At 35.5% G+C, this 26,462-nt stretch overlaps 3 protein-coding genes across 11 annotated transcripts in view; 1 reads left to right on the plus strand and 2 right to left on the minus strand.

Annotated features, from left to right (window-relative positions):
* The window catches only part of septin7a (septin 7a), a 94,373-nt gene extending 88,432 nt beyond the window's left edge, over positions 1-5,941 (minus strand). For 2 of the 4 annotated variants that reach the window (XM_087294149.1, XM_087294148.1), the window contains exon 1: positions 5,879-5,941. The gene's annotated coding sequence lies outside the window, so the exon portion shown is untranslated. Of the gene's footprint in view, positions 1-5,874 lie in introns of all 4 variants that reach the window. The other 2 variants (NM_001442031.1, NM_001442030.1) reach the window with 1 other exon arrangement.
* Positions 5,942-6,602: 661 nt separating this feature from the next.
* hsbp1l1 (heat shock factor binding protein 1 like 1) lies at positions 6,603-11,669 on the minus strand. Of its 2 annotated transcripts, XR_015516261.1 has the most exons (5): positions 11,425-11,669; positions 11,268-11,334; positions 10,165-10,255; positions 9,771-9,864; positions 6,603-9,644 (listed from the first exon to the last, which is right to left on the minus strand). XR_015516261.1 is itself a non-coding variant. In NM_001136185.1 (4 exons), exons 1-4 carry the CDS (start codon positions 11,467-11,469, stop codon positions 9,828-9,830), a joined length of 240 nt encoding a protein of 79 aa, NP_001129657.1. In that variant the 5' UTR covers positions 11,470-11,669; the 3' UTR covers positions 9,654-9,827. The 2 variants fall into 2 exon arrangements, 1 of the variants encoding a protein (NP_001129657.1); NM_001136185.1 differs by lacking the exon at positions 6,603-9,644 and having other exon boundaries at positions 9,654-9,864.
* A 721-nt stretch (positions 11,670-12,390) lies between these two features.
* slc66a2 (solute carrier family 66 member 2) overlaps positions 12,391-26,462 on the plus strand; it is a 62,723-nt gene continuing 48,651 nt past the window's right edge. For 2 of the 5 annotated variants that reach the window (XM_087295505.1, XM_087295503.1), the window contains exons 1-3: positions 12,391-12,995; positions 15,198-15,331; positions 20,064-20,114. In XM_087295505.1, the coding sequence (XP_087151631.1) occupies positions 12,793-12,995; positions 15,198-15,331; positions 20,064-20,114 (388 nt within the window). In that variant the 5' untranslated portion in view covers positions 12,391-12,792. Of the gene's footprint in view, positions 12,996-15,197; positions 15,332-20,063; positions 20,115-20,201; positions 20,900-26,462 lie in introns of those variants that run through there. The other 3 variants (XM_087295506.1, XM_087295504.1, XM_087295507.1) reach the window with 2 other exon arrangements.

The raw sequence follows: 26,462 nt of genomic DNA on the forward strand, positions 1-26,462 counted from the left end.
AAACGAACCCTGAAGCGGTTCGTTTGTGGTGAGAATATGATCTGTACTAAAACAGGTCCAACCGCAAAAAGTACTGCGCGTTTTGAACTAACTCAGCTGCCGTAGGCCAATGCGCTGTGCATTATGGGATATGGAGGAAAATATTTGTTGACAGCGCTTTACCAACAGAGAGAGAGAGAGGGGAAAACATTACCTGATGGATCGTTGGTAATATTTACGCAAGATGACCATGTCGCAGTTTAGCTAAATTAATTCACGTCTCCTCCTGAAGTGACGAGCGATGCATTAAACACTGTTTTCCAGCCGCGGCCGCGCTTCATTTTCATAATGTATAGTTTGTCTAAAGCAGAGATACAATCAGCCAGCGCAGTCGTCCCTCCAGAGTAAAAGGTTTTGTTTACTTGCGGGACTTCACTGGCATTTTCCCGCACGTGATTTCTGACCAATCAATAAGCAGCTTAGGTAATATGTTCAACAACATCTGGCCAATGAGAGATGTGGATTTTGTCAGATGACTGCATTTTGGTTCGTTTTAACTGGTTCGGACCAAAGCCAGCAGTGTGGTGTGAAAACGACCCAAAGACGGCAGAAAATGCAACAATGTATCATTTATTACCCTTGGGGCTGACCAAATGAAGCGAACTACAGATGTGAAAGCACCCTAACAGAGCAAGGAATTTTTCACACTATTTCCTGTGAAAAGTTGCTTGCTTTGCTTAGGGCGGTATATGATGCCATAATTGTTTCATCTTGATTAATGTTTTTTTTTCATAATCGTTAAAAGCCAAAATCAAAATCGAAACCAAATTTTCGATTAATTGCACAGCCCTAATGCACACAGAACCAGGGTTCAACGCTAGAGATATTTTCTACTGGCTGGATTGGAACAGTGGTTCAGATTTTTACTTGCCCTGCCAAAATTTTTAATTTTATTTTAAATAATGTGTCAAAAATAATGTCTGTTATAATTATATAAATTATAATGTTTGAGACATATGCTTACAATCAGTAATTTTCTGCTTAAAATCTGTCACTGGTGTGATTTTCGTGAATACAGAAGACTGGGTAGGTATTTTTGCATTTCGGCAGGTTTTGGATACTTTTTGGGCTGGAATCAGTCAGCTACATCTGGCAACACTGTGCGCTTTCGGTTTCATTTCCACTGCTAAGAGCGGTTCACTTCCTGCGCTGCTCCCAAACGATCACTCTGTGCCACAAACTGAACGTAATTTACAACTTTATTACCTGTTATTCACAGCCTATGCAGGTTCTGTTCACTAAAGTAGACTTCATTCAGAGGCGCACACCCGCCCTCTCTGTGGTAACAGCTGGCGGTCAGCTCACGTCACGTGTGCTTTTGCGGTCGCAAATACATCATAACATGAAGACAGAAATGAAATTTTTGGGGCGTTACACAACTGTTGTCAGAATCAAAGTTCACAGTGTTCTCTGGACTCCTCTCAAGCTCTGGACTTCAAAATTCTGATTGGCTCATAATTTTGTCCCTAAAATGGTGTTAAAAAAGATTTAACTGCTTTTATTCTAGCCAAAATAAAACAAATAAGACTTTCTCTAGAAGAACAAATATTATCAGACATACTGTGAAAATTCATTGCTCTGTTAAACATCATTTGGAAAATATTTAAAATAGAAGAAAAAAAAATTCAAAGGTGGCAAATAATTCTGACTTCAACTGTATATAATATTCAATCACTAAATATTGCCACATTCCATACAATACAGTAAGTTGCATTTTTATGACTGATTCTGGAAATCATAGGACCCTTAAAAGGATTTGTTGACTCAAAGGATACGACAGCACCTGAGCAAAGCAAGCAACCTCTGCCTGGTGTTCTCATCACACACTCAATGAAAAGAGTCAGACAATATGCTCCATAAAGGCTATTCTGACCACCCACCGTTCTGACACACATTCCCAATCTTACTATTTCAACTGTATCACATCAAGAGCTGGAAAGCCACGACCACTCAAGGGCCGATCAGTTAACACTTAAGTATAAATCAAGCTTTGGATGGGAAGAAAAATGCAACTATATTTATTTTGACAAACATGGCTGGACAAATCTAATCAGCATGAAACAGTATATTTCAATAAACAGCAAATGATTTAAATGGTAGGCAGCACAGTGGCTAGCACTGTCATCTCACAGCAAGAAGAAGGTCGCTGGTTCGAGTGCCAGGTGGCCCAATTGGCATTTCTGTGTGGAGTTTGCATGTTCTCCCTGTGTGCACATGGGTTTCCTCCTCATGCTCCGATTTCCCCGACAGCCCAAAGACATGTTGTATAAGTGAATTGGATGGACTAAATTGGCCTTAGTGTATGAGTGAATGTGTGAATGAAAGTGTGTACAAGTGTACACTATGGGTGAATAGTTAGCGGTTCGTTCCACCATGGTGACCCCTGATAAGTAAGGGACTTAGCCAAGAGAAAATAAATGAATCAATGGTTTGTATGGTTTGCATGGTAAGATTCTGCTGTCATAAAACCTGACTTCCTCCCTTTTGACGGAAGATGAAATTCATTGAATTAAAGAACAAATTTGATTGTATATTTGCGTTTATAAATTAGTCCTCAGGACATGGTAAAAACAATTAAATAAAATTAGTCCCATGTGAACGGACAGAACCAATTCGAGCAGCCATGTGATCTAAACATGAGAATAAATAAAGAATGAATGAATTCTTTTCACTGAGCAAGAGTCCAACGGGGTCTTGAGCCAAACAAAAGAGAAACCTCATGAGATCAAACTTAGAAATGGCTATGCTGTGAGATGCCAACACAAATTTCTCCTTTCTGTGTAAAGTCTCAGTATTCATACAATTGTGTTATTGATAAAAATGTTAATAGAAAAAACATGCAACATCTTAAATATGAACAAAGCAAATGTAAAGGAGAATGTTTAGTAAATCTTACTGATTTTCAAAGTTAATAAGTACTGGTTTGCACTCATCTTTATACATTAGTGGCATGAAGTCTGCATGAAAACAAACTATTTGCTAGCATTAGCACGCTACTTGAAATAACAAAAAAAAATTGCATTTCTTTACAAAAATAACATTTTTCCTGAAGTGCCATTTATTGATGATTTATGTCAGATGCTTTGCTTTGTTTTGCCCCTGTAGTGCAGGTGTGAGATAATAACTGTTTAAGGTATAGCGTGGTTTGGAAAAGTCAAGGTATTAAAACCACCAAGATTTTCTGTTATACTTCCTACGGTATGTGTAAGATTTTTTTTAGGACAACAGTATCTCCAGCAGAAAATATATCCAATGATGTTTTCAATTGTAAAGAAATCTGTGCTTTAGAAGCTAATGAAGACAGCAGAAGTCAATGATTAATTTGAATTATTTAGCCTGACATCTTTACTGTTGCAAAATATTTTAAATGTTCCTCAAAATAAAATATATAATGTGTTGACTTGTTCAAATGGGAGAAAGTTATTGTTTTTTACCCAGACGTTTAGAATAAGAGAATATATTTTAGAGCAGTAATCTCTATATAGTGAAACAGTGATATTTTTATCCAAGGTTATCATACCGTCAGAATCTTATACCGGCCCATGCCTACTGCAGTGTATTACTTTTACGTGTGCAAATTTTTATTTTTTTAAATAAAAATAAAACATTTAGGTATTAATGTTTACATGTTTGTGGTTCAGACACTAATATATAAATATATAATATAATATATATAATAAAAGTTGGGTACATAAAGTAACTTGGATTTGAAGTTATTTTTATTTTGATACATTTTGGATAAGGCAAATAACTTGCTTTAAGTACAAAAGCATAAATGTTAAGTTTAGGTTTACAAATTGTTTTCATTAATTAGTCTTTTCACAGTTTCCGAGTAAGCATTTTCATGAGATAGAAGATTAGGGACTAGGGAAGATTGTAGGACTGGGCGATAAAATCGGTATGGATATTTATTGACCGAACACCATTGTCAATATAGATAAAAAAGGAAATATGGTATGAAGCGCTATAGTTTTATTTAAATGTGGGTCATGAGTGCAATGGCATTAAGCTTAGGGTGTAAGTTTGTCATTTCCAATGGAGGCACGTGTATGGAAGCGATTTGGAAGCGTATGTGCTTGCATTTTTTCAACCGCACCTTGTTGAAAACATCTCAACAGGTCCGAATCACACAAGTGCATCAAGATTCAACTAACCAGACTGCTTCACACTTTGTATGGAATTTTAGTAACGGTAGACTAATTACCTCAGACAAACACAGCGCATCCAAACAATGCCATGCTTTTTACTTTTCTCCATAAACTTAAATCAGCACGGCTGCAATGGTTTTTCCATTTGTCATCCTCTAAGAAAAAATGCTTGATGGTGGGCTGGGACTGAGAGCGCAAAGCCAATTGTAAATGATCAAGGAATCCACGCCAACGCGCTTGTCACTTCAGGTCAGAATAACAACATATGCGAAAATGAGAGCCGTATATCAGTGGTGAAGAGTATGTCAATTTAAAGGGATGTAAGGATTTCACCAAAATTACTTTTTGGTTTCTTTTCTTGTGCATCCTGGCCACTAGCTCCCAATCTGAAAGATTTCTTTGCACCATGTTTGCTTATTTTTAATATAACTAATTGTAAAGAGAAAAGAATGATGACATTTACTCACGCTGTCCATGGATCTGTCATGCCACATTAAAGAGAGTCAAAACCACATAGTTTTGTTTGGATTCTAGATAAAATGCACTTGGAATTTGAACTATGATGTGGTGTTAAAAACACACAGACACACACAAAGCTTGTTGCATTTTTGAACCAGAGCTGTGCTTATTATATCTATATCTGAAAAAGTTTACATGAGAACTGAAACTGCATAGACAAAAATATTGACTCCATGATTTAAGAATCAATGTTGATTTGTTAAAATGAACATATGTATAGAACTTTAGAATTATGTTCTACAAATTCAGAGGTTAAAACAACATGCACACTGAGCTGAAAGAGCTGTACCTACACTCCTAATGATTACAGATCCACTCACTTCACCCATCAATACATCCATCCATGTCAATCCAAAAACCTTTTCCATCCTTCGATTAATGCTTCCATCATCCACCCCCTCTCAATCAATCTATCATTCCATGGATCCAGTGTTCAGTTCTACAACAAGTGGATGCAATCTCACTTTCGGGTGTTTAGCTCAACACACGTCAGAAAGTTTGTAGTGATCCTGAAGACTTTGATTATCTAGTTTATGTGTCTGAGTGTTGTGGTTTCAGTGTGATGTGTTTGAAACTGAACAAAAGCCTCCAGGAGAAGCAAAACTGACATCTCTGACTTACTGCATAACTCACATATGAATATTTCTAAGCTGAGAGTGACAAACACATGGAGGTGCTTCTCCAAGAGCTGCAAATGTCTGGCCAGAAAACTACATTCATTGCTTAAACACACAGTCTTTAGCGTATTATAGTATTCCATGAATTTCTGAACAATATTTTATGGTTATGTTTTGTACAACGTTGCTTTCTTTGAAACACAGTGGAAATATCAAGACAGATGAATACTATGCACCACAGCACAGCACTGTCTGATGTTATCGTTACACCACCCACACTACATTGCTGTTAGTAAAAACGTACAATTAAAATTTTACATGACAAAACCTAACCTTAATCGTCACGTAAACAGCATAAACACTAAACCACACAGAAACCGACCGCTCGAGTCGATCTATTTGTCTGTTGGTTAACACACGCTCAGGAAACGCATCTTCCGCGCGCAACTAAACACGCGCCCGTAAAAGACGCTGCACATATCTGACAATAAATCTACTTACAGAAGAGTTGGACAAACTGCCTGTTTATTAAAGAGAAAGGGAATAAATACTCACCCATTCTGTTGACGCTCCCGGCCGCCTCTGTAACCGATCTCTCACCGATCGACATTCCCTTTCTCCAACTCACGGTCCAGCCCACAGGCGTACGTTACATTTCTTGCGTAGTCTCCCTTGGCAACCTTGAGGGCGACGGCCGTGGCGTATCTTTGGTGAATAGCGTCCGCTCAAATCTCGCGATAGTTCGAATAAACCACACGGGCACTAAGGGAAATATTTTTGCATTTAAATGCGACTTGGTGGTCACTTTTAATAAGTATAACCTTTTTAAAATAAAAAGTTATTGTGCAAAACATGTATCAAAGTAATTTTACGAAATATAAAAGATGAATAATAGTTCTATATTCATATGTGGGATATAATGAAAATTTTTGTGAATTTTCTTTTTTTATCTACTCATAAGGTGCACAGATCAACATTAAATCCCCTTATTTATGCTTGTCTGGCTAAAGGCATCAAACTTCAGTTTCCTTTCCTTGGTCTTGGATCTGTGAAGAGACAAACAATGCTGACACCTGCTGGCCAAAGTGCATTAACAGCCGCTTTTTCATTGTTGATGCACTTTTCTGTCCTAACAGCTTAAACTAAACTAAACTAAACTAAACTAAACACTTTGTTAATGCGGAAAAGTATAATACGACAGTCCAAACATGTTAAATACGTAAAAAACTGTCCATAAATGACTTTAATAGCAGCTGACATAAGTTCATGATCCATCATGTTGTGGTAGGGTTTATTGGTGTGGTAGAGAATTTATATTCAACCCTTTATAAATGCAATTGTTTCAGGAAGATTCTGTTACTGTGATTTATGTAATATCAAATTAGAATGGTTTTGTGAATGATATTTCCTGGATAAAAATTGGTCACTTTACCCCACACATTTTTTATAGCAAACAAAATAAGAGAGTCCCCTTTAAACTGATTCATAGATGCTATTCATTCATTCGTTCATTTTCTTTTCGGCTTAGTCCCTTTATTAATCTGGGATCGCCCTTCCAGCCACAAGGAGAGAGGTCTGGATGCAGACCTGGTGCAGTGCAACCTGAGCTGCGTCCAGTGCTTTTTAATGGGTTCACCTAACCCCACCCATAACCCTACCCCTCACAGTGCGTCACTCACTCCATTTGAGTGCATTATGTCTGACATTGCATCGCTGAGTGATGCAATCTTAGCTTGCATCATAAAGGCTGCATCCAGATACTATTGGCCACAACCTATCTCTGGGAAACATCTAGACACGCTCATTCAAGTGTAATCTTAAAAGGCTTAAGAATGATATTAACACCAACTGTTCTTTTTGCTTAGTAAATGCTGAAACTTTTGTTTATTTATTTTGGATTTGCCCTCATTGAATGACATTTTGGTGTGATGTTCTTGATTTTATAAAAGATAATGTGAATGCAGATTTGAATTTACATGAAGAATGTTATCTTTGGTTTCCATAAATGTGAAAAGGAAAATAATACTTATTTCATAAACCTTATTGTTGGGCAAATTTCACGTTCACTAGAGCAAGTTTTGTAAGTGTAAACCTTTTTTTCCTAAATTTAGAATTGAAACGAAAATGTATTTTGAGTGTATTGGGAGATCAACAAACTTAAAAGCAGTACGAACAAGGACTTTGATTAAAGACTTGGCACTTATCTTGGACTAAATGAAAATTACACCACATGGCTGCTTTATAAGGAACACCTCTTCAGTTGTATACAGCAAATATCTAATCAGCATCACTTCATGGTAGCCAGTGGTGTAAAGTAACAATTTACAAATACTCAAAATACTAAAATAAGTAGTTTTCTCAGGAATTATAATTTACTAAGTAGGTTTAAAAATGTGTTCTTTTACTTTCCCTCAAGTACATTTTAATGCAGTATTGGGTACTTTTACTCTACTACTTTCCTTCAACTTGCAGTCACTACTTTATTTTTGCTTGTCTATGGGTATTAGAAACTGTCCAACCTAAAATCAACCAATTATAAATGTCTAATGATGTTAGAGTTCAACGTTGTGTGAATGTTACCACTATAATGTCTATCAGATGTCAGATTTTGGTTGCCATATCTGACAAATAATGCCCTACACTACTGCGTTACGCAATACGTTACTGTCAGGCCTGTAGCCAGCATGGTGAAAGGGGTGGTTCTTTTTTTTTCTCAAAAAGTGGACCTATTTGCAGTTATACGCCTCAGTTTCTAGTTAACTATAAGATTTAAATACTGCATTTTAGTGATTTTTTTATTTATTTATTTTTTAGCAAGTCAGGTGTCATCATAACCACTTTCTGATGTACTAAAAAGATTTACAAAAAAGTTGCAATAAAACAAATTAAAACAAGAGTAATTTTTAAAATACAAATTTATGACATCATTTATGATTAGGAAAAAAAAGCAATCTGTTAAAGTTTTAAAGTAAAACAACTGTAGCCTACTATCAGTTTAGTAGACAGAAAACAAACTGGCCAGCACATGCAACTGTCCTCAGTTGACCCCCTGGTGTTGGGTTGCAGCTGGAAGGGCATCCGCTGCGTAAAACATATGCTGGATACATTGGCGGTTCATTCTGCTGTGGTGAACCCTGATTAATAAAGGGACTAAGTCGAAAATAAAATTAATTAATGAATATTGAGCAGCAGTTCAATAGATGCCTTGTTGGTGCTAGATAATAATGCTTGGTTTTAAGTTCATTCTGCAGAAGACTCTGAATGCACAACATGTCAAACCTTTAAGCAGGTAAGCTACAGCAGAAGAAAAGTGAAGCTACAAATGAAAAACAAAATAGAACAATAGACATTGGTCACAATTTCTGTTGCAATATTCAAATAGTATTAAATCTGGAATTGGCATAAATAACATAAAAGCCTGGATCCATCCTGCCTTGATTATTCAAGCTGCTTATGTAATTGTGTGGTGTAAATGGTCTGGCCCACTTTACACCCCTTTTGACTTTTGATAGCCTACCTGTGTATCCCTTTTTGACCATATTTTGGGATGTGTACTTCCAAATGTCAAATCATTTCAGTTTTTCAAAATGAAAAGAAGTTCATTACACCCAATTGCCTAATCTGAAAAAACTGCAGCAACTGCGTGATGCTCTTATTTTAGTATAGAACAAAATATAAGAGGAATTGAATTCTAGCATCTTGTCAAAGCCATGATATGATATTAAGACAGCAGCAAAGTCAAAATGGGCTCTAATCTACAGTAGCACTAAGATAATTAGAGCCCCTTTGCCTTCTTTCATGGCTTCATATCAGTTTTTACTATGTCATTATGGTCTAATGTCCCATTTAATAATCTTATAAAAGCTTTAAAAAGGCTCATTTTGTCAGCAATGAATACTTTATATTAATTTACTGTACAAAAATTACATAAGGGCAGCACGGTGGCGCAGTGGGTAGCATGATCGCCTCACAGCAATAAGGTTGGTCGCTGGTTCAACTCCCAGCTGGGTCAGTTGGGATTTCTGTGTGGAGTTTTGCATGTTCTCCTCGTGTTTGCGTGGGTTTCCTCCGGCTGTTCCGGTTTCCCCTACAGTCTGCGACTATAGGTGCATTGAATAAGCTAAATTGACCTTGGTGTATGTGTGTGAATGTAAGAGTGTATGGGGGTTCCCCAGTGTTGGGTTGCAGCTGGAAGGGCATCCAATGCATAAAACATATGCTGGATAAGTTGGTGAAACTTTTGTTTATTTATTTTGGATTTGCCCTCATTGAATGACATTTTGGTGTGATGTTCTGTGATGTGATTAATTAATGAACTAAGCTGAAAAGAAAATTTAATGAAAAAATAAATAAAACACGAAGCCAAACTTTATTGCTTAAGGTAGGCTACAAGGTCCACATAAAACATGTATATGAAATTGTAAACAAGGAATACAAAATAAGGCACCTGTAAACTATAAATGCATAACTTAATACACAAAAATGTTGAGCTCAGCCTTTCTGCTCATTGCTTTGGCCATCGTGCTCGCTCATCAGTATCACTGTGTAAAAAAACAGAAAAAATAATAATTATAGATCCACCCCAGTTTCACAAACAAAAGGTTTAGTCAAGTCCCTGACTAAAATATATAAGCCTGAGCAGTTTCAGCTCCAATAAACTTGTACTTAATGATTCTAAAAGATATTAGTGCCTTTGTTTTGCCTCAAGATGACCATTAATGGGCATACCGTACATCTCCGAACTTAAATATGGACTAATCCTGGCTTAGTCTAAATAATGTTGAAACATCTTAAAGTATTTTAATTAGGAAATTAAACACAACAAATAAAGATACACTTGCTTTGATTTCTGAAGATTTTCTGCTCCTGCTTGTGTCATAAGATCAGCAACATTCTTCTCCAGGTCGTCGATACGAGTTCCCATCTCATCCAGTTCAGGCATTAAGGAAAACCTGCAGTTCTTTTGTAGCAATTTCAAGCCATATCTCCGCAGCCAATAAATGGTAAATCACATTTTTATTACATTTATATGTGATACACAGATTCTGGTCATAAATATATATTTTTTAGGATTGAGGAGTAATAGTTATTAAAACTAAATGCATTTAGGAAGTTTAAACCTACAACAGTATTAATATTACCATTCTTAGTTTTGTTGTCTAATGCATGCTAGTATTATAGGGACAATGCACATACTTTTTATACTAATTTTGTAAACTCTAAAATAAAAACTCTCTCAATGTTTATATTTACTATATTATATTTAACTCTATATGTATTTTTATTCACTGTAAACAATATGACAAACAGTCATGACAACAATCGTTTTTGTTACTTTATTTTGAAAATGTTTTGTAACTTATTTTGATTCGTTAATCAGGTTTCAACTAGATTAAAGTTACTTAATATTTTTAGTCTGTTTGATGCAAGTTGAAATCACTAAAAAGTTCATTTGACTTAACTAAAAAATCAAATACAGCTATATTTTTACAGTGTAGTAACTACGACTGATTTCTGGTTCCCTAAAAAACAAAACAATGAACAAACAAACAAAAACAGCTTAAACCAGTCTAAACTGATAGGTTTCAGTTGGTCACATAGGCTGGTCTTAACTGGTTTAAGAGGAGTTTGGGCCAATTCTTAGATGGCCAGACCAACTGGAAAGACCAGCTAAAACCAAGCCACAGGCTGGGAGATCAACTAAACCAGTACTCACGTTAGTTTATAGTTTTTTTTTTTTTTTTAACTTCAGAAAGGGAACTACAAATCCTTAGTTTACGTTTTTCTACACTAACGATACTTAGGGTTTTATTGAAACTGTGGTTAGTCTGTCATGTAACAGATTTAGCAGTTACTGTGGTTCAACCACCACTTTTATCGTGTATTCTTTAATGAATCATTAAAGGCAGAGTTCGAAAAAGTAATATGCATTTGAACAAGATATTTTTAGAGATGATCTGTTCAGATAGGTTTTGAAACCTGCTCTGAAGTTGCTGCATAGTCGTCTCCATCTAGAAATAAGTAGAACGGATTTGTAAAACTTTAAAATAACCCGCAAAACAATGATTAAATCTAGAATTTTAGAGAAAATGAACACTTACTATTGCAGTCAAATCTTTGGCAGCTTTTGACTCGGATCCTGCCATGATTTGTTTGCTAAGTTGGTTTGTTTTGTTGTTCGTTTCAGCTCCTGGCAACGTTAACTGGAACAGCAAGCGTCTGAAAATAACCCTGTAAAAAGTCTCAAAGAGATTTGATCATAATTAAAAGTGAATTCTAAAACTTCTCAACTTTTCTATCTCATTCATAATTTACATTGACGTTTGCTGTAAAAACTTCCTCTTACGTAGGTAGAGCCACATTTAACCCTTTTATGTAGCAATGGTGATTCAATTTTTTTTTTTTAGTTTTATAAACGCAAGAACGATACATACAGAACAATGCCGGAGGTATACAAAAATGAAAAGTATATAAAAAGTATACAGAGATACAAGAACTCAATAGGTAAAACAAAATAATAAAACAAAAAATATATATATAAAAAAAATAATGCTAGACCTTGCTAACTCACAACAACGTTAAAGTGTCAAACAAATATACGGTTTTCAGCCAACGGTGAATTCATTTGCAGTAAGTTACATTGATGGATAGCATCATTTTGCGCCGATAATAACCACCGTTGATTTTATGACTTGTTACATAAGTCTGAGTTGCTTCATGGAATTTTAGAGTATTACTCAAATATTATATCATATCAGGCTGTCATAATACGCTTAAAAAGTTATTTAAAAATCAGGCCATGTCGTGTTTTTCAAATATGTGAGATGGCATATATATATATATATATATATATATATATATATATATATATATATATATATATATATATATATATATATATATATATATATATATATATATAAATATAATGCAGAATCAATAGAGTGAACTAACAATAACTTAAAAATTCGTTATTACTACGTGCGTAACGGAGCTCGACTGACATTAGGACCGTGCGTCTCATGAATCTATAATGAATCTATAACGTGATATGTGACGTGGAAAACGAGGAAGTATTGTTATGAGCATTAGCCAGCTGTAGCAGAGAGGATCACAGCAGCTTTAAAATGTTATACAGCACTCTTTTTCTATCTGCGTGGACCGTAAGACAGAAAATACACATCATCTAATATGGACTCTCGCTGAGGACCCGTTCCGATTGACTTAGCAAGTATTTTCCTGAAAAAGGGCAAGCACTTGAATGAATTGGATCTAATGGGGACTGGGACAATGAAAGTACTTATACTGTCGTTGCGTAGAATATACAGCCAGTAATCATCAATATTTCCATTTTAATATGTAAATAAAGCAGCCAAATAGTAATGGTTTATTTTTAATTAACGTTAAATTAGTGGCCAGTGATCGCATTGAGTTGATTAAATTCTAAAGGACAGTAACATCAGCCAAACATGGATGAAGTGATTATGGATCAGGTCCTGTATGTTGTCCATCAAGTGGTGTCATGGGTCGCATCTGTTGCCATTATCTTTGGAGGAATAGTGCCATACATCCCTCAGTACAGGGACATCCGAAGGACCCAAAATGCTGAGGGATTCTCCACTTATGTGTGCCTGGTCCTGCTGGTGGCCAATATATTAAGAATACTATTTAGGTAAGATAAACCTTATCATTTCTTATATCTATAAGAGGAAACAATGTACTGTGACACTTAATCCACTTATCTGCTTTATGTGTTTATAAGGAGACACTTGTAGTAATATCATGCTGGATATGGCTGCAAAAGGTTCTTATTTGTAAATTGTATAACAATTTGTCATTCTAATTAATAATATATGATATATAATATAATATATAATACTTTTTATGTATTAGCAGCCAAAGGTTTTAAATCATTAAGCTTTTTAATGTTTTTAAAAGATGTTAATAACTCACTAAGGCCTGATTTTTTTTGATTAAAAGAATTAAACTGTAATTTATTTCATTTTAAGCTAAGTCTTTTAGTGTCACAATCCTACAGAAATATTCTGATTAGCATATTATAAATTACTTTAATGTAATGCACAACCTTTGTAACTTTTGTTTTTCATCATTTTATATATATATATATATATATATATATATATATATATATATATATATATATATATATATATATATATATATACATATATACATACATAATTATTTATTTATTATATTTATTATTATTTATTTCATTTTTTTTCTTTTACATTTACGGAAAAAATTATAATGACAAGGGCTGCATGATATCGGTAAAAAAACTGACCTTGCGATATTTTATGTTTCTACAATATATATTTAGAAATGAATATAATTTCACAATATGACTTAAGTAATTGTTTGGAAAGAATGGATATATTTAAATTGATTGGGATGTTTTTGTAGGGAGTGCATCTGCATAAAATATTTGTAAAAATTCTTAACAAATTAAAGCACAGATGAAAACAACAGAACATGGATACAAATAAAATAAGCAGTGCTTTATTGTTTGTGGTGGAATCTAACTATATTGAGGGACAAAAATTGGTGGTGCAGTGGGTAGCACAATTGCCTCACAGCAAGAATGTCTTTAGTTCGAGCCCTGGCTGGGTCAGATGGCATTTCTGTGTGGAGTTTGCATGTTCTCCCCATGTTCGCGTGGGTTTCCTCCAGGTGCTTCAGTTCCCCCTGTACAAAGACATACGGTATAGGTGAATTGAAAAAGCTAAATTGGCTATAGTGCATGTGTGTGAATGCAAGATTGTTTGGGTGTTTGCCAGTGTTGGGTTGCAGCTGGAAAGGCATCCGCTGTGTAAAACATATGCTGGATAGGTTGGCGGTTCATTCCTCTGTGGCGACCCCTGATTAATAAAGGGACTAAGCCGAAAATAAAATAAAGGAATGAAAAAACACTGTTTAGTCTTCATTTTTTAAATAATTCAACAAAATTAATCTTTCATAAAGTGACAAACTTATAATTTAAATAATTAAAAACTAAGTTTTAAACTGCTTTAGATCGTGCAGTGGCAGGTGGTAAAAACATATCCAAGTAATAATCTTTTACACTATTAGGTTATGGTTCAGATTTACAATGACTGGACAAATAATGTGTACTGAACTGTGTTTTTTGATCAATTATAATCCTAATTTGACATTGCGGATCCTGTGACAATTGCAAATGTACACAATTGCAATATCGAAGCTTAAATGATATATTGTGCAGCCCTAATACTGACATTAATATAAGATAAATACATATATATATATATATATATATATATATATATATATATATATATATATATATATATATATATAATTTAAATTGTTCAATTTAGATTAAAAATGGCAAAATAAATTATACAAAATTAGATATTTAAAAATGTATTATTTTTAATAATTATAGTAAAGTTTTGTTATTATATGCTGATAAATTATGATTTTTTACATGATTAATTTATAATAATTAAGTGTTTACCTTTCTTTAATAATTTGTGAAAAATGTGTTCTTGAATGTAGATATTATGTTTTTTGAAGACTTTGTGCAAGAAAGCTTGTTTAAAAGACATGAAATATTTAAATGATGTTTATTTTATCCAAACGATAAAATTAAATATTATTATTATTATTATTATTATTATTATTATTATTATTATTATTATTATTATTATTATTAATTTTATTAGCTTTTTTTTTACCACAAGTAATTTGAGTTATTTGTGTTCTAATAATAGTAAAAAGTCAATCAATTCTAAGTTCTAGTGCCATATCAAGAAAGTAATGGTTAAATTATGTAGAAACATCACAGTATTATGTTAATTTATTTAACCTATATATTTGTGTTTTGGTTCAGGTTTGGTCGTTACTTTGAGACTCCTCTACTTTGGCAGAGTATAATCATGATCGTCACAATGTTAATCATGCTGAATCTGTGCACCAGCGTCCGCATGGCCACTGAACTCAACACCAAACGCCGCTCGTTCACAGGTGTGAAACTTTATCACTTTTTTACAGCCTTATTGTCCAATAAAGTGTGTGTGCAGCTGCTGTTCTCAGCACAGTATTGCAGATAATGTATAATCAGTTTTATTTCTGCAATTCTCTCTCTTTTTTAAAAAGAAATTCTGTCATTCTTGGTTTCCCTGTCTGTTTAGCTGAATGCAGTCTATTGAATTGCAGTAAATGATGAAGTCACATGGTCAGGGTCTTTCTTTGAATGTGACTCACAAGATTATCACACAAGGAGGCTCTGGATGAACTTTGACCGGCTGCCTACTTGCTGAACATCAGTCTTTCAGTCTTTATACCATGCTTGTGGTGTGCTACAAAGTTTACAAAAAAAAAAGAGTTTGTTCTCTCAAACTGCCATCATCTTTTAAGCAGGAGTGCTCAAATTAGTTTGAAATGGAATTTGTATGTACTGTTAACAACATACAAATGTTAAGAATGCTAAACAGTATGTAGTGTGTAATAATTTAAGGGTGCTTTCACACCTACACTTTTGTTTCGGAACGTGTCTCGTTTGCCCAGTTAGCGCGGTTCGATTGGCATATGTGAACAGGGCAATCGCGCTCTGTTCCGCGCCAAAGTAATCGCTCCGAGATCGCTTGAATGAGGTGGTCTCGGCTCGATTGAAACGAACCCTGGAGCGGTTCGATTGCAGTGAGAAAGCGATCCGATCCGAGCGCGGTTATATCACAGTGTTTTATGGATATGTAATAGGCTTACGGCTATATGAAGAGAGAATTATGAGTATGGCGGGAAGTTTCGCGAGTCTCCGTATGCCCGCAAACGAGTGATGATCTCCCGGTAATCTCGTGTCTCTCTCCCAGTCCTCAAATAGGCATCATCGCGCACCCTTCTCACCCCTCCCCACCGTGTCTCTCCTCAGACACATCGCGCGCACCCTGTCAATCACCACCAAACCACCACCTCTCCTGACAGCTGTAAGGAGAGTTTACTCGCACGTGACTTGTTTTAGCTCTTTTGGTCCGATTAGAAACTTTGCAGTGTGAAAGCGAACCGCTCCAAGAGCAAAGAGCAACAATGTAACAATTTTAATCTCTGTTTCGGAACAACTGAATCGATTCACAGGTGTGAAAGCACCCTAAATTTAAATCAAAATTTCTCTTATTCAAAGGATTATGTATATACAGTAAAATTTTCTACATTTCAGAAGTTAATATTGCTACTTTTTTATTTAGTAGTTTGACTGAACTCCGCTTTCATTGAAAAATCAATGCCTGCTTCTGCATCACTGCCTGTTTAGCAACGCGTACTGGTTTATGCCGCTGTGGGTTACTAAGAAGAGAGGTTCATATCAATGCAGAAACCAAACTATAAAGATGTTTTGAAGACGAAAAGGCGATGTGCAGTGCCAATATGAGGAAAACTCACTTCTCAAAGTTCTCGCTTCTAATTCCAGCATTATGAAAGAGTTGAGATTTATTTAATGAAGTTTGTCAAATGGGCTTGAAAATCCAACTATAGGAAACGGACCCTTTCCTCTCTATATGCACCTCACATTTTCTTATAAACACCCTGTTACAAAGGTTCCTCCTAGAATAGATATCAATCACATTTTGAACAAGTACATTCTATTTTTTAGATGCCGACTAACTATGAGTATGCATGACAGCTACCATACTCACACCTTAAATTTGGCATGAAACAGAAGTGATATTTGTCAATTTCCCCCCCAAATCCAACATAAAATGAACACACGGTGGTTCTGGTTTTGCAAAGTAGGATGCAATCTTGGATTAACATTTATGTTGTTAATGTGGAACATTATTCCTGTTTGAAAATATAATCCATACATAATCCCTACCCCTAAACCTAACTGTAAATTATTTCCAAAATCAGAGAGGATTAATAGTTGGATAACAGTAATGTAGAAGCACATAAATCTAACTATAAGCCTGAACTTAACATAATATTCAATCCCTTGAAGGAACACTTGTAAACATTTTTTACAAGTCCACTAGAATTAAACAGTTGAGCTTTACCAATTTTTAAATCCTTTCAGATGATTTCTGGATCTGACAGTAGCCCCTTTAGCTTAGCTTAGCATAAATCATTGAATTGGATTAGACCATTAGCCTGCAGATTTTACCTCCAACTTGCCTCAACACACCTGCAAGGATGTTTCTAGAAAGTGTAGAAAGAGCTTGATTAGCTAGCCCAGATGTGTCTGATTGGGATTGGAACTAAACTTTGTGGCTCTCCAGGACCGAGTTTGGACACCCCTGCTTTCCCCTGCAAGTCATTTCACTCGGTGGCCATCTTTAAAACGCCTCTTGGGCAGTATGCTTGGCATTCTTTTTGAATAGGGAAACGTCAAATTCTCCAAAATTACACGCCAAGCTTACGAATAAATTTCATATTAGGAATCCCAAATTAAATGAAACAACAACTGTCTCTGTTCTAAATGATCACACAAAATCTGCAGAAACTTGGATCTGGTCTGAGTCCCTCCCCCTGATAATCATCAGTCTGTAGCGATTAATGATTGGCTCCTGTACTAGAAGGTGGGGCTTCATTTGCCATCTTGACTGTTACACTTTCCCCATTCAAAACTATACAAGTGACACGTCTTGTGTATTCTATTGTCTTTGACCTTACCCAGGAATTGACTGAATGGATTAAAAAATGGTAAAACTCAACTGTTTAACTTCAGGGCATTTGTAAAATGAACATATTCCCCCAAAAGGCCAGTGCTCTCTTAAATTCAATTGGTATGTTGATGTTGATCCATGAGCATGTCATACTTGGTGAATCACACTAACCTGAACACATGTAGTGTGATAATTTTATACACAAAAATTGCAGTATGTCTAGTTCTGAAGTATTAATAAAACATTTTGAGTAACAATATTTCAAACATATACAACTGAACGAAACACAAGATAAACTTAAAGGCACTCCTTGGACAAATATGAAGTTTTAAACCAACAGTCTAACTTGTCTGTTTACCCAAGGACATCCTGTTTGATCAGCTTATATATGTTGGTTTGCATGCTGTTCTGTCTGTATTTAGTGGGTCAACCGTTTTCTTTGTGTGTCGATATCAAGGATATAAAGACAGTAGTGTGACGTCATACAATTCTGTCTGTTTTATCATGAAATCCAAGAGATCCAAATTGTTAACCTCTGTCCTTAACAGCAATGATGCTCGTAAACTCTCCTAAAGACATATTAAGGCTGTTCAGAATAACTAGATGAATTGCAAAAGCATACCTTCTGTAAAATTAATCAAATTAAGATATGACTTTCAACATTAAAATTACAATCTTACAGTTATGTAATTTTGAATAAGCCCAATTGGGCATAAAAACATGAATGATCATCATCTGCTGTAGTCTCGCAGTGATGGTATCTGTCAAAAAAATACCAGTCAAACTATGTTTCAAAGTCTCTTATCCTCAACAAACTTGTTTGAGTTACTTTCTATTGTTGAACACAAAGGAAGATATACTGAAGAAGGTTTGGGAAAAAACAGCTGTTTACTTCCATAGTAAGAACAAAAAACACAATGGATGTCAGTGGCTTCTTTTTTCCCAACATTCTTCAAAATATATTTTTTGTGTGCATCAGAAGAAAGAAATCCATAAAAGCTTAGAACCAGTGTCAGTAAATGGTGAGGACAAGTTCGTTTTGGGGTAAAGTATCATTTTAACAGAAGCCGTACTATTATTAAACATTAAAATTAAAAAAAATTATTTTAGTTTTCTATTTTTTGATAAAAAAAATAGATAACAGTGATTTAGAAGCATATAAATCTAACTAGAAATCTGAACTTAACTTAATATTCAAACTTGTCTATTGAAGGAACACTTTCATTGCCTTAACATTTTTTTTTTACAAGTGCCTTAGAGTTAAAGGGCCCTATCATACACCCGGCGCAAGGCGCAGCGCAATAGTCTTTTAATACTTTCACCTCGGCGCAAGGGTAATTTTGAGGCATTGCGCCACGCTGTTTATATAGCAAATGCATTTGCGCTCAAATGTGCGCCCATAGGCGTTCTAATCTAAAAAAGCAGGCGTGTTTTGGCGCGTTGCTATTTTGAGAAACTGTAAATAGTCTGTTCTTTAGACCAGAACAAAATCGGTCTATTGTCAGGCGCAAAGTGCGCCATATGGGGCATAGCAGGTGTATTTGAAAATAACTTAGTATTTTGACCAAACTTTGTTATTATTAATCATTTATTCGTTTGCTGGAAATTAGAACTGAATTTAGGAATAGTTTTGAAACAAATCTTTGCGCTTAACAAACTAAATTAATTATTTATAGGCTAATTGATGACTGTGCGGTAAGGTTTCCCTATCCACAAGAGCAAAAGCGAAAGTGAACTTACTTTACGTCATATATAGATGGATGGATCGATGGATAAATAGATGGTCTACCTGTCTGTCTATCTGTCTGTCTGTCTGTCTGTCAACATAATTATAAACCTCATTTATTTCTTGTACTAGTCAGACCCATTACATAAATGAGAATGAGCAAGGATATTTAACACCCCAATGCCACAATATAAATTATGCTTTGCTGTCTTAATGTATAATATGCTTCCTTAATGTTTGGTTCCAGGATGAAATATGAATTGGTCTTGTTTTCATGCTTTCAGGGCCTTTTTTGTGTAGAAGATGAAGCGATGCAATCTATTTCCCTCTCTTTCCCTGTTCTTATGTTTTGTTTATTTGTCTTATTTGTCTGAAGCAACAGACAGTAAGGACGAAGAAATCAAAGTTCCTAAGAGGCTCTTTCTGGGTATGTACTGATGGGTTTCCCACAAAACATCAGTTTGATATAGATTTTCCCCCCCTTAATTCATCCATCCTGCTCATTTTTTCCCAGTACGACCTGACGGAACCATATACTCCTCTAATCCTGCCATCATTTCACAGCTCTCTATTAACCCTGTAATTGCACTTGCATGTACCCAAACAGACATGCAAAATGTATGAGAATGAATAGCAAATGCATGTTTAATTAGTACATTTCAATTTGGCATGTCTTGTTGGAATTGCAGTACTGCATGCAAGTATGAACTTTTGATCTACAGTAAGTTTATGTATGTATCACTTTAATATTTCAATCAAAGAAATATATAATAATTTAGTTTTGCATGATTTAACTGGTTGCCAAATCAAAAATGCTACAATATTGTTTACTGCTTCAAACTGTACTGTATATTTCCGCTGTTTTACTTGCTGACTTTATGATTTTAGAATAGTTTTGCATGGCTTGGGGTTTTATTCTGAAAACAACTGCATTGTTTGTCACATGACAGTCTGCTAACAGTTAACAAACACTTTTAAAGGGTTAGTTTACCCCCCAAAAAATTATTTTGTTTACTCATCCTCTACTTGTTCCATACCTGAGTTTCTTTCTTCTGTTGAACATCAGGGATTTTTTTTTCTAAAGAATGTTTGAAATAGTCATTGACTTCCATAGAATTTTTTTTTTATTCCTACTATTGATATCAGTGGCTAATTTACATTCAAGACAGAATGTATTGTTTTGTGTTCAACAGATTAAATTCTTATACATCACTTGAGTGTGATTAAATGTTTAGGAAATGTTCAGTTTTGTCTGAACTATTCTTTTACCGAGGCATGTTTTTCCTTTACAGCACCCTTTTTTATTCCTATAGTTGTACAGCAGGTGGCGTTGGTGCTTTATAGCTGAGAAATGCTGTTGTGAAGTCTGATTAATAGAGCTTATTGCATAGGTTTACCTTTATAGGTTTAACTTCTATAGTATGTATACCCTCCATCTGAGAGTGGCTGATGGATTTGGGGTTTTTGGAGGGAATTCAAATGATTTTATTCCGGAAAGAGTCTTATTGTTGACTGTAGATTCCAGAAGTTGTGTTAGCAGCACATGTGCTGAATCAGGGTATTTATTATTGAAGATGTGTTTGTGTAGAGTTTATTACTATCATTGTCAGGAAGTTGCTAGGAATTTATTTTTCTCTCACTGTAACATCTGGTCTTCAGTGCAGTTTTGAGTTCTTCCTTTGACCTAGGACTTCCAAACTTGAAGCAAATCTAACCGTCTTTGTTGGAAGCAACAATAAGCATGTGCACATGTAAATTGACAGTATATTTCTGTTTTCTCTGCTCTTTTTAATGCAAGTTAAAAATGCCTACATGTCAAAAGTTTAATTCTACATCTGTGCATGATGTAGGGGTATATATTTAGTCATTTAAATGAAATGCTAATATTTATTTAATTTTTACCCTAATTTCATTACCATTGTTCTTACTGTTGTAAATATTACAGCAAGCATTTCGGCTTTTTGCATTCAGTTTACTACCATTAATTTTATCAGTAAACTAAACTTTAAATCAAAAATAAATAAATAAATAAAGGTGGCCACAATTATGATTTACAGTCGGAGCTAGAAATCTAATATTTACAGGTAAAGCTTCATATTATGATTGGTATAGACTACTTTCTTTCTTGTTGTGATGTCTGTCAAGGCTTCTGTAGCAGGGTCCGCCCCACCCAAACTGCCACAGTAATTCACACTGTAGCCTTCTAGCAAGCTCTTTCAGGTTTGCTGAAAACTAGCAGTGTGGTCATTTAAAGATTTGGCCTAGTAACGTATAAAATCATAACAAAAACTAGTAAAAGTTTTAAATCTTGTGACGACCTGCTAACCTGGACGATGCTTTTGTTCAAAACTCTTAACCTCAGGTTGCTCAATGAGATCTTCAGCCAATCAATAATAAATCTAATTTCTGGACTACTTTGTGCACTGCATGCATTGAAAAATACAGCATTTTCAAAAATGTAAATGCAAAGTACTGTTACGATCTTATTGGCACATTAGATCGCTATGATAACATAATACATGGCTTCAGTGATTTCCTTGAGATAAATACCAAAATATACCACAGCTGGAATCAATACAGTAGTCGCTATCATCTGAACTCATTTGAAGCAAGAACCTCGGTTGCAAGGGCTAAGTGGAAGGGGAAGAGGTAGGGGTACAAAAATAGAATTGGGATTGGGCCTAAGCCAACACATGCCTCGCACCATTATTATTATTTTTTTTTGCAGACTTGATATAATACAGTATGTCGTCTTTACCAAGGCCAAGGCTTATTTTGTTTTTACTGTAACTGTCAGTTGACGTAAAAGTAGATTGTGTTTTCTCCTTCCTCTATTTCTCTCTCTCGCTCTATTGATCATGTGTGCCCATCGGCCCCTCACACACCTCATTAGACGGGTTTTCAGCAGAGAACCTCTCAGCTCTTTTTGCTAATTGCTGCTTAGCTCACAATCTCATTGATCAAATGGGCCTGAATAATGGAGGTGGGCTCTAATCCATATGACGGTCAAAGGTCAAGCTGAAATGGCCAGTTTGCTGGTTGAGGTCAGAACAAATAGTGTTCCCAAATGATACCCGAGCACTCAATAAGTCAGCGTTTTTATCGCTGCTCGCAATTTATCTGTCCGTGTTTGTCATCCTGATGTCCACCATTCAAGCCTAAAGCAGGTGGCGGTTGTTCACTGCTGATGGCTCTGTAGCCTGTTATTCGATTTGGATGCTGCTGGTGAAATGTATTTGATTTAGAGACTGTTGGGGTCCTTGTGCTGGTGCAGTAATGGAGGTAAATGGGTGTCCCTCCTACACACCGTTTCGGTTCTGCTAAATTATCACTACAGGACATCGCAACTGCCTCAATTAGCATCCAGCCACTGCTAGACACTGGAGTTTTTTTTATAGAAATGTTTTCTGCTTACTTTCCTAAAAAAATGCTTAGCCTGTTTTAATGTAAACTTTGTGGGCCAGTTTCACAAACAGGGTTTAGCTTAAGCCAGGACCATTGGTTTTATCTAAATTAGGGTATTTCAAAAAGCAGCTTTTCTATAAATTATTTAGAAAGCACATTACTAATGTGCGTCTTAAGACAAATCTGTGGCAGTGATGTATTTTAAGATCTCTAACTGCACATTTTTTTTAGTTTAGACAGCTCACCCAAAAAAGAAATATTACTCTCCATCAAGTGGTTTCAAAACTGAGAGTTTCCATGTGTTAAACACACAAACAATATATTTTGAAAGATGTTAGAGACTTGTAATCATTGACTGTGGTAGTGGGAAAACAAATACTGTGGAAGTCAATGGTTAAAGGTTTGCAACATTTATTTAAATTACTTAAATTGTGTTTAAACAAAAAAAAAAGAAAGAAAAAGAAAGTAAGAAAGAAAGAAATAAAATAAAATAAACTCAAACAGGTTTAACAGGTGATGTTTTGAGTAAACTATTCCTTTAAGCCTTGTCTGTAAAACCACAACAATTTTCTGTAGTCACATCATCGGCTGTTTTTGTTTCTGTCAGCTTTTCATTGCGTTAAAGGGCACCCATTTTACCCCTTTTTCAAGATTTAAGATCTTTTGTGTCCGCAGAATGTATCTATAAAGTCAGTTCAAACACCCATCAGATTATTTATAATACCATTCAGAATACTGGAATTTCTGCTCTGAGCACAATGTTTTTGTTGCCTGTGCCTTTAATGGTAGTTCTCCCCACCCACCGTCCAATCAGTGTGCCTCAATCTCCCACTACCTCAGATAAACAGCACAGTGACAGACATAAAGGAAGCAGATCACATGTAACATTTGGGAGAAATACTACAGTAAGAACTTTCCCAATGATTATTTGATGTATTTGTTGTGAAGGTAATTCAAGCCTTTCTGCAACGACGAGTCACACACAATGTCATTACAATGTTTACGCACACACACGCACACAGCGCACACATTTAACTTACACTGTTATTGCACGGCAAATGTGACAAGATACACGTTAATATACACTGCTATATTGATATCCGTTATGTTAATGAAAATAAACCTGAGTTAAATTCCACAAACCGGGATTGAAGCGTCATTTTTTATAATTGTACTGACATGGGGCTGTGATGATGAATTACAGTAATTTTATCGTCTTACTTTACTTACTTTATTACAAACATGTACAGTTTTAAAAACGTTTTTAAACTTGTTAAACTCATTCTTGATCACATTTGATGATGATCACAGAGAGCTGAACAGATCTTTTAATCCCAGTTGTGTTGTGCACGTCCTGTCTTGTAAATATGATTAAACGCGTTACTACGAAGACATGTTAATATGTGGCTGACAATCAATTCGGGGAAACCGCATTCCTTCATTACGTGGGCCTCAAAATGGGAGGGATTTGTATTCTATTTTAACATCAGGAAATAAAAAAAGAGCCTTATTGTCTTTACATCACCCCAACCTCCTAGATACATTTTGTCCTTTACATATTCAAAACAAAATAATGAGAAAATGCTGTTTCCAACTTCAGTCGCTGTCATATGAAATCAAAGCGCTTGTTTGCTGCATTGGCATGTGAATTCAGCAAGGCTCGATAGCATCTTAATCCAGTATCTGATGGTGCCCGCTATCAACTACAGCTACAGTAGGCAGTCTATAAACTGAATAGAGTTGCGATTGAACAGATTGTATGGATCTGGATGAAGACCAGCTCACCCTTCACAAGCAGATCTGTCATTTAAGCATCCAAAGGTCTCTTTGACGCGTCTTTCTGTTTAACTTAGCTGTAATTAGAGCAAGGAATTGGCAGATATCTCCTGGCAAGTGGGCTGAAGGCTTGCTGAAAAGAGGAATGGACATCTAATAGTGGCACTCTGTTGCACGTCAGTCATTCCTGGCCCCTGAAGGCCTTTTCCCTCCATTTGTGAATGGACATAGTGAAACTTCACATAGTGAGCCTAGAAGAAAAGAGGGCCAGACCCTCAGGATTATTGAAGCTGTGGAAGAAAAGATGTTATTTGTTCCATTTGAAAGCTCATGTAGAATGGATTATGTTTTTGTGTCTGTTTGTAGAGCTTATGAAGATGAATAGTCTATTGCTATCAGTCTTGCAAGGATTTTATTAAATGCTTTGAATTCCTTTTTCTGGCCAAGGCTGTTTTTACTTGATAAAAATACAGCCAAACTAATATTGTGATATATGCTATTGCAAAATAACAGTTTTCTGTTTGAGTGTGAGATAATGCTAGTCTGTGTTCTCCCAATGACTTTTTTCAAGTGATGGAAAAATCTAAATGGTGTCTGCAAATGTGACCGATTACACAATGGGTGTTATAAGAAAAAAACAATCTTGGTGGTTCTTTGTAATTTCAAGCAATGATACAACATTACGTAGGGGATCAACCTACGTTAAAAGATCAATCAGTGATTTATTAGCTCAATTCAAGGAATCGGATCTTGAAGATTCAAATCACTTGATTTGACTCGATTGAGTCAGATTTAATCAGATTAAAAGATTCACACTTCATCTACCATTTGTCCAGACTTTTCATTTTACCAATCTTGTTTATATTATTTCCATATGTGTGTGTGTGTGTGTGTGTGTGTGTGTGTGTGTGTGTGTGTGTGTGTGTGTGTGTGTGTGTTCGTTCAATACATGTATCTACTATTTCACAACTCTCTCTCTCCGTGGGCCTCTGGAATTGTCAATCAGCTGTTAACAAGGCTGATTTTATTACCTCCATAGCTACATATTCTGACTATAATCTCATGGCTCTAACTGAGACCTGGTTGAGGCCGGAGGACACTGCTACACATGCTACTCTTTCTGCTAATTTCTCTTTTTCCCACACTCCTCGTCAGACAGGGAGAGGGGGTGGGACTGGACTACTAATTTCCAAAGAATGGAAATTTACTCTGATACCGTCCCTGCCAACAATCAGCTCCTTTGAATTCCATGCAGTCACCATTATCCACCCCTTCTACATAAATGTGGTTGTCATCTACCGCCCACCAGGTAAATTAGGTCACTTCCTAGATGAACTGGATGTTCTTCTCTCATCTTTTTCTAATTTTGCCACTCCCTTATTGGTGCTAGGTGACTTCAACATTTACGTTGACAAACCGCAAGCTGCAGACTTTCAGACTCTGCTTGCCTCTTTTGACCTAAAAAGAGCACCTACTTCTGCTACCCACAAATCAGGTAATCAGCTAGACCTTATTTACACACGACACTGCTTCACTGATCAAACAATAGTAACTCCACTACAAATATCTGATCATTTCCTTCTGTCTCTCAACA

The sequence above is a fragment of the Danio rerio genome, chromosome 19 (assembly GCF_052040795.2).
Source record: "Danio rerio strain M-AB ecotype USA chromosome 19, GRCz13ab, whole genome shotgun sequence".
Classification (NCBI taxonomy): Eukaryota; Metazoa; Chordata; class Actinopteri; order Cypriniformes; family Danionidae; genus Danio; species Danio rerio.

What these genes read in the sequence shown, in the direction of transcription:
- hsbp1l1 (NM_001136185.1), bottom strand. Translation starts at nt 11,469, where the DNA reads ATGGCAGGATCCGAGTCAAAAGCTGCCAAAGATTTGACTGCAATA. An exon ending in TGAACAGATCATCTCTAAAA is followed by an intron (nt 10,256 to 11,267) that starts ATATCTTGTTCA and finishes TAATGCCTGAAC; the next exon opens with TGGATGAGATGGGAACTCGT. An exon ending in GAAAATCTTCAGAAATCAAA is followed by an intron (nt 9,865 to 10,164) that starts GCAAGTGTATCT and finishes TTTTTTACACAG; the next exon opens with TGATACTGATGAGCGAGCAC.